The following is a 13,569-nucleotide window of genomic DNA, read 5'->3' on the forward strand; positions in this document are numbered from 1 at the left end:
CATTTGTATATTTTTCTTCAATTTCTTTTCCAATCCCAATATTCAATTTCTTGGGATTCCATCATTTTCGAATGGCTTTCGTGCCACTGTGCCTTGCGGGAGTCGACTCTCCACTGTGGTGGCACTCGTCATAAATCCGTTTGACTTTTGTAGGGCTCTCGTGGATCCACCGCTGCCGTTGCCGTTGCCGCTGCCGCCTGTGTTGTAAGTATCTTTTGGATTTATGCATTGTTTATGTTGAAATTCCACTTTTGGGATCTGGATTTACGAACTGTAGCTCTGTGGCCTGTCGTTTGTTCATTGATTTCAATTATAACCCAGTTTTTCATTAATGCAGTTTACTTTTTTAGCGCCGCAGCCACCTCTGCCCTGCCCCTCCATGGCTCGTTCAGGGTCCATTCCGGTGTTCATTCCGTCCGCTATCTCATGGTTAGATAATTATGGTCTGGTTGGTGCAGGGGCTTTGGGTTTGGGTTCGGGTGCGTGTGTGTACTTTTCGGAAACCCTGACCTGAAACCGTAACTTTTTTTTCTCTTTCTCTCTTTGGAGAAGGCGGGATGTGCGTGTGCTTCGGTGTCTATCTACCAGATACATCGCACTATATAGAGGGTATTCATATATTGATTACGGAAAACATGCAAAAGCTCAAATCGATATTTGAACCAACAAAAAAGAAGCAATTACTGATAATGGAAGGTGGTTGCTCGCTCATTAGTTGCACGTGTGGCACCCAGCGATTCCTCTCTGGCAAATCCTGTACGAGCATCTCCCTTTTCCTTTCCTTTCCATATTTTATTATATTTATCCCCCCCCTTTTGTAATCCAGAGCTTCGTTTCGACCATGAAAAAGCAGTAGCTACAGCAACAGCACCAGCACCAGCCGCTGTAGTTGATGACCCTCGTCGGATAGATACTTTCAAGGATACGTCTCGGAGCGTCGCTGCCTCCATTAACCCAAAGGTTAAAGGTACCAACAACAACAACAACAACAATCACAAGGCTAGAACCCGTGGCGGGTTTCAGTCCGCGTCGAAGTCTCAGTTTGGAATCAGTTTTCAGTTCGCTTTGGGTTCAGTTTCGGTCAGTAGTTGGGGTCTACTCTCATTATTGTACACTCGGGTTTGAGGTCTGGGATCTGTCTCTGGTCTGGCGGCCAATGGAAAGGGAATACCTCGAGCCGGAGAACCAGAGACAGACACAGACCGCACAAGGGAATGAAACAGAAAACAGATGACAGAGTGGCACATTTCAATAAAACGAAGCTTGGATACCCTTTAAAAATCCAGGATTTGTCGTAAACGAAATATGTGACCAAGGGGCACTGCTGCACAAGGCGTGATGTTGAAATGCGGTTGATGCAGTCATTCGAAACATTTAATGAAACACTAATTTTGCTTTAAATTTATTAGTTTGTCTATAAATACGATATTTTTTCGCTTGAGAATAAATAAATACACAGAATAAAAAGTGTATAGTGTAAGATATGAATATTAGTTTATAAGATTTGAATATTAGTTTAAGATTTACTCATCGATAGTATTATAAGAAATACCAATGTACTCGATATATCGATACTTATACTAATACTATCGATGAGTAAATCTTAAACTAATATTCAAATCTTATAAACTAATATTCATATCTTACAATAGAAATGTATCGAAGCGCGTAATTATACCCAGAGAAAGAGAAGTAACACAGTGAGAGAAAGGGAACCAAGAGAGAGTGAGCAAAAGGGGATCAACAGAGAGAACAAGATGTCGAGCCACTGGCTAGCAACAGGCAAGTGACTGGGCGAGTGGTGCAAAAAAAAAAAATGCGAATAATAATAGTAATAATGAAATAGAAGCACAATTCGAGAGGCAAGGCTCCTTACAGGGGTCTCCCACCAGGGAATGAATGCATTAATCAAAGGGAGACAGAGGGAGAGAAAGGGAGAGGAAGGTTGGGTGGTGGAGTGCCACCATCTGTTGCAATTCAACTGAATACAAAATAATTGCAGTGCGCAAAATGGGAAATTATAAAGAAGCCGAACAAGTGGTTTCCAGAGAAGGAGAGGGGAAACATCCCGCTTTGAGGGCCATTGGGGCAACATCTAAAGATTTATACGCATATATCGGTATATAGAGCACAAAATCAAATTAAATTATGGAAGCTGTTCTGATGAGTTGATTTTACAAGATTTACTGGAATTTAATAGATTTATGTCATGGTTCGCTGTACAAAAATTCTCATAAGCGAAGGGATACATTCGTACAACAAATATGTGGAATAATACAAAACTTCCCAAAAGTGAAAGGACACATTCAGACAGAAACAGATACCACAAGCGATTAGGAATTATATGCATCATAAAGGCCCAGAAATAAATTGATATTAAGATCAAAATCATTGAGAAACATGCCCTAAATCTATCAATAAAATTTCGAAAACTTCGAAAATTTCTTAGAAAACCATTTCCTCCAAACAAAAAGTGTTCCCTTTTTAATGCACAATTTACATAAATCTTTCAAGATTTCCAATCAAAATTTCATAATTTGCAAAGATTTACTGGGGGGGATGCCGATAAATATGCATATTTACATTTATGGTATTACATGATACACATTCTTTTGGATTACCCAACGAAATGATTGTTTTATTTGCTATTTCAAACGATTTCCGTACAGATTCCATTGCCGTGTCCCAAGTACTCAATTAGCTCATAGATCGATTGATATGTAACCCCTTCAATTTGTATATTTTTCTCCGCCTGCTACCTATGGGATTGTATATCATTATAGTACACGTTTCAGGGTTCTATCTATCTATCGGATGAGCAGCAAAACATTTCCCAGGCCCTCGAGAGATCAGGCAGCGGCGGAGGGCATCAGAATTGGGTCAAGTTTCTGTTTTATTGCCCCATGAGTCTCTGCCTCTGTTGCCACTCGTATGATTCTCCATTTCTTTCCCCAGGGCACACCCTGATGATGGGATTTGGATGCTCTCTCTGTGACTCTATGTCTCTGTGCCCAGCTCTGCTCTGCTCTACATGCGTGTATAATTTCCTTTGATTAAATCATAAAATATGCAAAAAATACAAAAGAAGCCAGCAACAAATGCGAGCAACAAAAACTTTTTCAGTTGCCCAAAAATGCGGAAACTGGGTCAGAGTTTTTCGGGGGCTGATGAGTGCCCCTCAAAAAAAGTGAGTACAGAAAAAGGAAGGCTGAGCGAAGTTTTTGATACTCTTAAAGATTTCGTGCTTCAGAAGGGAAGAAAATTAACTAAAATTATGCTATTTTCTATAAAGAATTTGTTTATTTTGAGCGATCTTAAGGCAATCCAAAGGATGATTTATGGAATTACTAAGGATAAACCAATGACAAACGATTTCCCTAACTTCTTTTTGAAAGTTTTTATAGATATATCGATAGAAAGATCGATATAATGATTCATTTCGGGACATTTCAGGACAGTCGAAGGGACATCGAATCCGTGTTTGCATAGTATTTGCTCTTTGGTACAGTAAACACCTTCCTTCGAATGAGTCCTACATATCTTGCTGCTTGGCCACATCCTGGTCTTTGATAGGGCATCCAAAAGCAGCAGAAATCTGCCCAAACCAGAGCTGTATTTATTATTTACTTGTCTCACATGGCGTATGCGTAATATAAGCAAATTTCTTCAGCTTCAGCTACAGCTGCTCCTAAGGCCTAAAAGGTCAAGCTGCTGCTGTCGAAGTCAGCGTCAATCAGCAGGGGCAACAGCAACAGTAGCAGAGCGACAGCAGCAGCGGCAGCAGCGACTGACTGGCAACAGCAGCATTGAGTCGACCCCGGCGGCAGAAGGCGAGTGCGGGGCAATTAGCGCGCAATTGACCTACATTCGGGGCAGCATTAATGGTGTCAATAGTAAACGAGACTCTGACGGTGACGACGACGACGACGGCGACGGCGACAACCTCCGCTCCGGTACGCTACGCTCCACTCTCCCGCCCGCCCTCCGCTCCTCCTCTCACTCTCTGCTCAACTGAGCGCAAAACGTTGAGCGTTCAATGCCTCTCAATGAGAGATTCTCCCAAGCATAAGTGCAACACAAATTATATTTAAAATTATGTTGGTTTTTAGCCTTCGGGCCCAAAAAGGAAACCTTGCTTAATTTTCCGGACTCAATTACATGGCATCGCCACCCGTCACCCGCCATCCGTTGCCTTGTGACGTCAGCGCCAGAGAGACACAAGGAAGCGATCAATTGAGTGAGAGCGAGAGCACTAGCAGCGAATGCCCTTCGTTTGTGTGTGCGAGAATGAGGAAGACTTCCTCAAATGCTCAAAGTCACTCTCTTCAGGGTTTTCTCTTTGAGCACACGATTTTTATGGAAGGTGACATCCGTCACCACTCTCATTTGACGCCACCACGCGTGACTGGCAATTTGCCATTCACACGAAATAGAAGAGCAGCACAATAGAGGGATTACTAAAATGGACTTGGTTTCATCTAATCCGTTTCAAGAATAGCCAAAAACCCACAAATCGAATTAGACAGACATCTAATATTATCGAATTATCGATTAATTTCTGGTATTTTTGAAAGAATACTAGATATACTTTTAAGATGTAATTATTCTTGGAACCCTAATTATGCTATACTATTTCTGTATTTTATAGTATTTTTTTCAGTTTCGTCTAGTATTTTTTATAATATTACAGATTTACCGGATGATTATGCTACAATATGTTAATGGAAATATAGATCCATTTCTAGTATTTTATTGAAAGCGTACTACATGTATTTTTAAGATGTAAGCGAAGAGTTTTCGTTCTTGTAATTAGTGTTGGAGTTCTAATTATGCTTTACTATTTCTGGTATTTTATTGTATTTTTTAAGATTTGTCTAGTATTTTTAAAGTTGTTTCTAGTATTTTTTATTATATTTCCAGATTTGTTCGTGATGACTACGTTAATGGAAATATAGATCCATTTGTTGGTATATTATTGAAAAAATACTACATTCATTTTTGATATTTTGGCCCCTCCTTGAAAATTAAATGTAGTTCTATCGCATAATCGATGACTTTCTGGTGTATTTATATGTAGTATTTCTTTAAAACTACTTCCTTCTTTTATTGAAACAGAGTGCATCCCCACTGATACCTTTACAAAAATTTACATACACAAATCAAAGAATCTTGGCCAAAACAATTAAGGCGTTCTCAGTGCGTGCGATGCGATTTCTTTGAGTGACAGCTGAGACAAGCCCCCCACCGCCCCATCATGATCTTACACCACAACGCAGCAACCCTCAGCTGGCAGAGACAGAGGGGCAGCAGCAGCGGCAGCAGAGACATCAACGGCGACCGAGGTAACGGCAGAGGAGGCAGCATGTAAGTTGTACACGATAAATGAGAAATGAGGTTACCTACTTTTTAAGAAGGTCAATACGACCCAAAACAAATGAGCGAGGCAACGTCAGGCAGCGAAGTCAGCAGCGGCAGCGGCAGCGAGGGGAGGCAGCAGAAACAGAGAGGGAGAGCGAGAGGGAGAGAGAGAGAGAGCGGCTGGCAACACCAGAGACACACAGAGTGAGAGAGGCTAGTAGCAGAGGGAGAGGGAGAGAGCCAGCTAGCGAGCACATGGTGTCAGAGGCAGCGAAGCCCAAAGCTCAGTGACCATGTGAGCAGCAGAGACTACGACTGTAACGGAGGCAGCGACTGCGACAGCGGCTGCGACGGAGGCTTCGACTTCGACTTGCGACTGCGATGCCACACAACATACCACAAACATATTACAGCAAACGTTTTCAATGAAAACAAAAGTAGTACACGCTGCTGCCACCGCCAACGCAGACGTTGACGTCAGCTTTTTGGCCTCTCTCTCTCTCTCTCTCTCTCTGTCTCTGTCTCTGCCCCTGCCACTGCTCTGCTGCTGTTGTAAGTGTCCAAAGTTTGGTGACGAATTCGGGTGTTAAGAGATTTTCTGTTGTGGCCACATGGAGGGCGACTGCGCTGCCTTCTGCTCGTGCTGCCATTTACGAGGGCGCGGCTGACGCGCTGTAACGAGGCTAAAGCGGCAGCAGCGACAGCGACAGCGACATCAGCATTGCTTTTGTATTTAAGCACGCCAACGCGCGGCTATGGCTATGGCTCTGCTGGCTTTGGATGTTGGCGTTGCATTTTTGTCGCTTGCCAGCTGCTCGCTGGCTCTGCTGCAGCAGCGCCGTCTGTCCCGCTCCGCTCCGCTCTGCTCTGCTCTGCTGCGTTGTGTTGTATTGCTTTTAGCCTCCACCTCCTTTTGGCTATTTCATTGTTTTATGGTTTTTATTTTGTTGTAAACATTTCTGTTTGTTAAATGTTTGAATGTTGCTTGCTGCAGCTCTTTGCATCTCAAGAGAGAGATAGAGGGAGAGGGAGAACGAAATTAACGGTAATTGAGATTGAGGGAGGGATACTGATTGAAAGGAGAAAAAGAGTTAAATGATACACTTGACCTTTTGAGATTTTGGAATTTGCTTAGAGAGATTTGTTCAAGATTTTGGGTTTTGCGGGACAGAGGGATGAAAGGGAAGAGGGTGGAAGTAACTCTTTGGTACCTGAAATAACTTCCCCCTGAGATTCTTTTTCTAGGGTAAATAGTACATGAAGATCGTTATATAGGATCGTTCTTTTATATTTTGAAGGATATCTTGTATAAGAAAATGTCTTAATTGAAGATATATGTATATATGTCCTGTATATACATATATAACATATACTGTTGTGTCGATATTTTCTCCTCGAACCTTGAAAACCTTTTAACAGGCCGTACCAATATCCGCAGCTGGTCTCCAAGGTGCAGAGTCTCTAGTTGATAGAATAATGTAGGTAGATCCATAACTTCATTGGCTCCGAAAATTGAAATAGTCGGGCTTGATTGGTTAACAATAACATGGTTTATGTGCTCCAAGGAAGTCGTATAATGCCTTCAATAATTCGTATATGTCTGTCGATCCCTTCCTTAAGTTTTGTCATCATTCATCTCTAATGTTGTGGGAATCTTTGGCATTCCCTAATTCACTCTATAGTTCATTTTCTTCAAGATTTGTCGCTGGCATACACTAAATGTTTGGACCAATTTTAGTTGAAGGAACTTTGGTCACCAACCTTCAAGTACATCCAAGAATGTTTTAGTTGAGGGTCGTTCAAAATATTGCCCCAAAAACTTGTCCTCTGTCCCTAATCCAACACACTTCTCAGGTATTTTCTCCACCCCCCACTCCCAGGCAGCACTCAATCCATATATAATAATTCCCTTTGGTGTGTCTGGCCGCAGCAATTAGGCCAGAGAGACATACTGTATAACGTATATTGAATCAATAAATTTCACGCCACACACGCATATCATGGGGGCGACAGGGGTGGACACATCGACTGAGGGTCAATGATTGTAGTCGGATTCCGTTGCGGGTGGCTGGCAACCTCCACCTACCCCCCCCACACACACACACACACACACACACACGTGTGTGTGGCAACACACATTCGTGAATTGTGTGTCATTGTTATCGGGCGCGGGAATCGTGAGTTTTGTGTGGCATGAACATTGAAATGAAATCATGTCATCGATATAAATATAGAACGAGAATGTTTTTTTTTTTCTTTTTCTTTTTTGGGGTTTTATGTTCTCTAACCTAACCTCTATCACAGTGTAGCCTTCCTCCCCGCCCCGCCCAGCCCACTTATGCTCCTTTATCTATTTGTCAACGTCAAAATGACAAAGTTTGAGGCTTGAGGGTCTCACACGGTACACCCCCCACCCCCAAACCCGCACACTCGAGTAGAATTTATGGATTGGTTTATTGGAGGGGAAAAACCTTCACTCTTATTGACCACATTGATTTCCATATTCAATCCCCACCCTCTCTGTGGGACTATGACAATGGGAGAGACCTTAAAAGCTCCCTCTCTCTCTCGCTCTCTCTCTCTCTTCAACAGGTTCCACTAACTGACAGCAGGGACATTCGGTGTCAAAAACCTTGATGCCACAGAGCAGCAGCATATGGAAGGTGTCCAAAACAGATATTGGGAAATCATTACAAAATTTGAAGGGGATTTTGTGTATGCTCAAAAGAAAATTGTTGGCTGAATCCGTTGAGGGGGGATAAGGGTCTCCAATATTGGATTTATGGCCTAGAACTATTGAGTAATCCCCGGCTTTAATCTGTTCAAGTCCATTCCTCATTTAGTTTTTAAAGTCTTATGCCTGGAAAAAGGTTCTTCCTGAAAGTGTATATCCTTATAAATAAGGACCTCCAATAAAGGGCTACAATTTGTTGTTCTGTGACTACTTTATGAAATCCTTCATTTAAATACTTTTCATTTAGGTTTCCATTTCCGTATCTGTGACACATGTACGTTTATCCAAGCCCCACCCACATGACCCCTTGTCAGGGCTTTTCCAAAAAGGTTTTTCAGCATTGAATATATTTTATCAACTGTAATTACGCAAAATCATAGAGCAAGACGATGACCTTATGTGCCTGCGACACAGCATTTGCTCGTTTTACAATAACAAAATGCTGTTGTAACCCATGATTACAACAAAGTGCACACACACAAACATTCCTCTCTCTCTGTGTGTGTTTGTGTAATTGTAATTACAAATGCCTTGGCAACAACAGCAACAAAAGCGGCAGTGCCATCGGAACAAAGTGGAAATGAAAGCACCTTCGCACAAAATTGAAAAAAAAAGCTTGCACACACTTCCTCATGCACAAGGTACGCTCCACAGAAGGGGTGAGGCTGCAGTAAAAGAGAGAGAGGCCTACATCTACGAGGTTTATTGAGAGTCAAAGAGAAACGTGAGATTACGCCAGCCACAGAGCAGCACTACCTTACCTTCTTTTCAATATACCCTGCTCATGCACAAAGCAAAACAAAGAGCAAGAGAGCAACAGCAGCGGCGGCAGCAGCAGCAGCGGTAGGTAAAGAGAGAGATTACTGTCGCTTATGTGTACGCCAGCCCTTCCACTCCCACCTCTCCTCTCTCTCTCTCTCTCGCGGCCCACACGCGCTCATAGCTCACCGCGATATTCCCCCACTTACATGCACGCTCTCCCCCTCTCTCTCTCTGTTACACTCGTCGCTCGGGCAATTCACCTTCGGTCAAACGAATTAAAATGAATTAGCACGAGGCTCTGTGCCTGCATGCCCAAAGTGTGTTACAGCGAGGTGAGGCATGCGCAAGGGAGTCCGCTCTCATTGATCTCATTGGCATTCTGAATGGTAGAGCGGCAGAACACCATCTCTGAGAGAAGGTGAGAGCACTGCCCGTTGATCTTTATTTTAAGTGAAGAGTGGAGCGTGGAGCGTGGAGCGGCCGTCGTCTACTTTCTCTCTATAAATAGTTGAAATCGAGTTTCAATGCAAAAGACATTTTCGAAATCCGTGAAAGTGAAGCGCACCAACAGCAGCACCAGTAGAGAGGTCACCCTACTGCGCCATTCTCCACTCTCTACCCTTCTATTAATCTCTACTTTTTGTACTCTTCCCACCCACTCACTCTCTCTCTCTCTCACTCTTTCCCCCCTTGACCTGCTGCTGTCCCTTAAGTCAATTCATGTTATCTCTCTCGCCCTCCATCAGTCCTTCCCTCCCACATCTCCCTGTTATCATTAGAGGCCGGCGGCAACAGTTTGTAATTACAATTACGACAATTGCAATGAGTTTCTGATACCCTATGCACAGATGGGTGTTATGATTTTGAGCAAATAGTCTCTGATGCAATTTTTCACTCGAAACCGCATCGAAAGATTCATAAGATCGGATTCCTATAGCACCAACGTCTCAACGTCCGAACCTTACCTTTTCCTCTGTCGTTTTCTCTGTTTTCCTTTTGTTATTTGAAATTTCATTTCACTTTAACGACAATCAACTGATGGGGCAGAGCGAGACAGAGATAGAGGGGGGGCGGCGGTAGCAGGGGGTCACCTGATATTTATCTCCCATATGCACTTTTTGCACTTGAGTATAACGGTAATTACATCTAGGCACGGCATTGCCCCTGAATTTTAATGCGCACACACACACATACACACGTGCATGCATCAAATGTTGCATTCATTTGATTGTTTACACCCCCCGCCGCACCGCCGCACCACCCCACAGCCCCACCGATTCCTATCGTTGTATATTTTCATAGCTTAACGGTAATCGCTTTTAATGACGACATTGAATTCTGTTGTTGCTTGTGGCATGACGCGCGGTGGCATCAGAAAACTAATTGATGTCTGTCCCAAGATCATCAAACTTTAATGTTTATCGTTGTGTCCGATTTTACATTGGATCTAGCGGAAATATTGGAGGATTTTTCAAAACTAGATCTGTTTCGAAAACTTAGGGTCACTCACTAGATGATATTTTAGAACTTTTAGAGGGTATTGCGGTTTTTCTTAGATGCATACTGCAGTATATTTATAGTCGTAGTACATCACGTTTAAGTTATCTTTCTTCTTACGATATCATTACCAGAGAGTTTTATTATCTATCATGAGATAAGTTCTTTTGAAACAGAAACTTATCTGAAAACAAAGTGTCCTTCAAATATCAAAGATTCCCAATGCATAATTGTATGATGAATCATTCTCAAAGATCTTCCAAAGTGATGACAAAAGATAATAGATTAAAGTAGTCCAAAGAGAGTATGTTCTTACCTGGCTAAGGCCATTCTAACATGAGAAAGCCCTCCGTGAGGCAGCGCCAGGGTATCCACTTTGATAGATTTTTCTCCAAACTGTTTTCGCACACAAAATCACAGATCAAAACTTTTTGGCTTTGATTATTATTGGGGTTTTTTTTTGTTTACAAATTTTTGGCACTTATTTAGAGAATCTTTTCAAGTTCTTTGCATTTTGTGCTTCAACAAAGAAATTAGTTATGATTAAAATGGTATTTCAACAACAACAACGGAAATAAGCCGGGGGAAATGGGGCGGCAAAAGAACTTCCCCGAGAGAACCATAAAGAAGAAAATCACATAAATTTTATCACATTTCAATTGTGTAGCGTACGTGTGTGACCATATAATGACCAGGTTCCAGGGTACGTACTCCCCTACAAAGTACGTGATATTTGTACGTGAAATAATCAAAAAGTCAACGCAAGAAAGGTCGAAACTTTAGATACCCTCAAAGATACCTCCGAATTTGTGAAAGATGTATGATCTGGTGGTAAAAATGTACATTTCTCAGAGTTCCATTGGACTGTTCGGCAATATTTCTTAACCAATTTGGCTGAATCTCACATATGCTCCACCTATTCACGTGAGGAGACTATTTCCAAAATGAGAGACTCTTCTGTGCATAAGAACAAACAAACGGACACGCGGACATGCCGGCAAGGCCATATTTATAAGCACAACTGTCCCATAACACCCCCTCCCCACCTCTTTCAACAACCAACACAAACGAGCATTATCACGCACGGACACACACACACACACACAGAGAGACGGGACACGGCACTCACACATCAAAGAGGAAGGGTGAAAAAACCGAGCGTACGTACAATGTTCAATGCCAAATCAAAATAAAAATAAATTCACGAAACAACAACGAAAGATACTGGAAACACACACAGCACCAAAAACCGATTCCAGTTATCAGCAGCAGCAGAATTTTTGTGTGTTTTTTTTTATTGTTTTTTTTTTTTGCTTGTGATAAGCAAAAACTAAACAAAGAGCCACCAAACAGCAGAGTGCTTAAAGCTCTATCTATCTCTTTCTGCCTCACACTGTCTAGCGTCTGGACCTCTCTTTTGCACTCTGGCACTCTGCGGACCGGCAGTGCATCTCTTTCTAGACATTTGCACATGGCCCGGCATTAAAAAAGAATCCACAGCCTTCGGGGCCAAATAGTAAATGAAATCAATAAAAAGAAAACACAAAAAGAAAAATTGCAAAAGGAACAAGAGAAAAGCAGAAAAGCAGAAGAGGAGCAGAGAAGCAAACAAGCCGAAGAGGAACGGAACAGATGAGGCAGAAGGAGAAATCTGGTGGCGCTTCCGCAGCTGCCGCTGCCGCTGCTGCGAGCCGGCAAAATAAATCATTGCAAAAAAAGAGCTTTGGAGGTCAGCATTGACGCCCAAGACGCAAAGAAGGAGAATCAGAACTAGGAGAAGGGTAGGGGGGAGGCGGAGGCGGAAGCAGCCGGGGAAAACTTGTAGAGAAATGATTGAGAAAACAGTTTAAACGGAATTCAGGAAACTTAAAATGTGGGAGTAGCTATGACTAGAAGAAGCAGTCCTGGAAACAGTAGAACAAGCAGTGGAAAGAGGAGGATCTGGAAGAGGTGTTGAGAAGGTTAATGTCCGAAAAGTACAAAACACTTTTATAGAAGGTGGGTAAAAGAAAAGGGCATTTGGATGAATTCTGAAACTGCTTGCATGTGGAACTAACTATCAAATAGAAGCTGTAAAGAAGCAGTTCTCCAATCAGAAGGAAGAACGATTAAGAAGATGTGGAAACAGTGTGGAAATATTCACTTTCTTAACCTGTAAATAGGAATAGAAGTAAACTACGACGTGGAGAAAGCAGTTGAATCGATCCGGGAAGCAGTCTAAGGAAAGGCAATGCTCAAGAACTGCTTGAATTTTTTTGTAACTGCAGTTAGAAGACAAAAGAAACAAAAGCAGTTAAACAAGCACTGGAAAATAAGGTTTTTTTCAGATATTCTAATTAGATACACTCTCAAACTCTTTAGAAAAAACCAATAAAAGGCATAATTGCAAACTGAGGAAATGATTTGATTGGAAAACTATCAAACCAAACTGCTTGACCATGAGAAGAGCTAGAAAGGGCAGTAGACAAAGCAGTAAACACAAATGTTTTACAAGAGGTTCTAAAAATAACCTTTCGCTCCGAAACACCTAAGGAATCCTCTGCTTCAAAAAGCACTTAAAAGATATTTGAAAAATAGTTATAATATGATTCCAAATGTCATGTATGTACATACACTGCCCCTTGAAACACCGCTAAGAAAAAAAACTCTATAATAACAGAAAACTGACATTATCAGAGAGCACGGGGTGGTGGCACGGGGGGCAGCAGCTTCAACGGAATTGAGAAACTACAACAAAAGTTGTAGAGCAACAACAACAATAACTACAACCTACTAAATTCCATTCCATTCCATAGCCTCATGTGCATGCATATGTATGTACGAATACAAGGTTCTTCCTATATCACTCGTTTCCACACGCACACACATGTGCCACTATGTGCACATACACACAAAACACAAATAAGCTTCGTGCAAAGCCAAAAACTGGCGCAGTTGAGGAAAAAAAAGCTTCCATTTACTTTGCTTTGCTTCTCTCTCAAAAAGCTGCGCAGCGCCGGCATTTGCTGTGGGCTGGAGCAGAGCCTGACCTCCAATGCAGTGCGAAAGAGAGGGGGAGAGAGAGAGAGCGCCTCTCTCATTTATAAACAATAAACAAAAGTAGTGGACGGACAGAGTGGACACAGCACATGTTTTTAATTGGATGTGGATAAGAGCTTTTCCACAAAACATGTGTAGTGCTGACCGGCCGCCCCACACTCTTATGCCGTTTTTTTCTC

At 42.2% G+C, this 13,569-nt stretch overlaps 1 protein-coding gene across 2 annotated transcripts in view; it reads right to left on the reverse strand.

Moving 5' to 3' along the window:
* The window catches only part of LOC108154937 (protein roadkill), a 70,490-nt gene that overhangs the window by 50,352 nt on the left and 6,569 nt on the right, over window positions 1-13,569 (reverse strand). Inside the window, exon 1 of one of the 2 annotated variants that reach the window (XM_033389310.1) lies at window positions 10,668-10,688. The exons of the other annotated variant lie outside the window; for it this stretch is intronic. Within the exon in view, the coding sequence (XP_033245201.1) occupies window positions 10,668-10,681 (14 nt within the window). The 5' untranslated portion in view covers window positions 10,682-10,688. Of the gene's footprint in view, window positions 1-10,667; window positions 10,689-13,569 lie in introns of those variants that run through there. 2 annotated transcript variants of the gene reach the window in all.

Source organism: Drosophila miranda, chromosome 2 (assembly GCF_003369915.1).
Source record: "Drosophila miranda strain MSH22 chromosome 2, D.miranda_PacBio2.1, whole genome shotgun sequence".
Lineage (NCBI taxonomy): Eukaryota > Metazoa > Arthropoda > Insecta > Diptera > Drosophilidae > Drosophila > Drosophila miranda.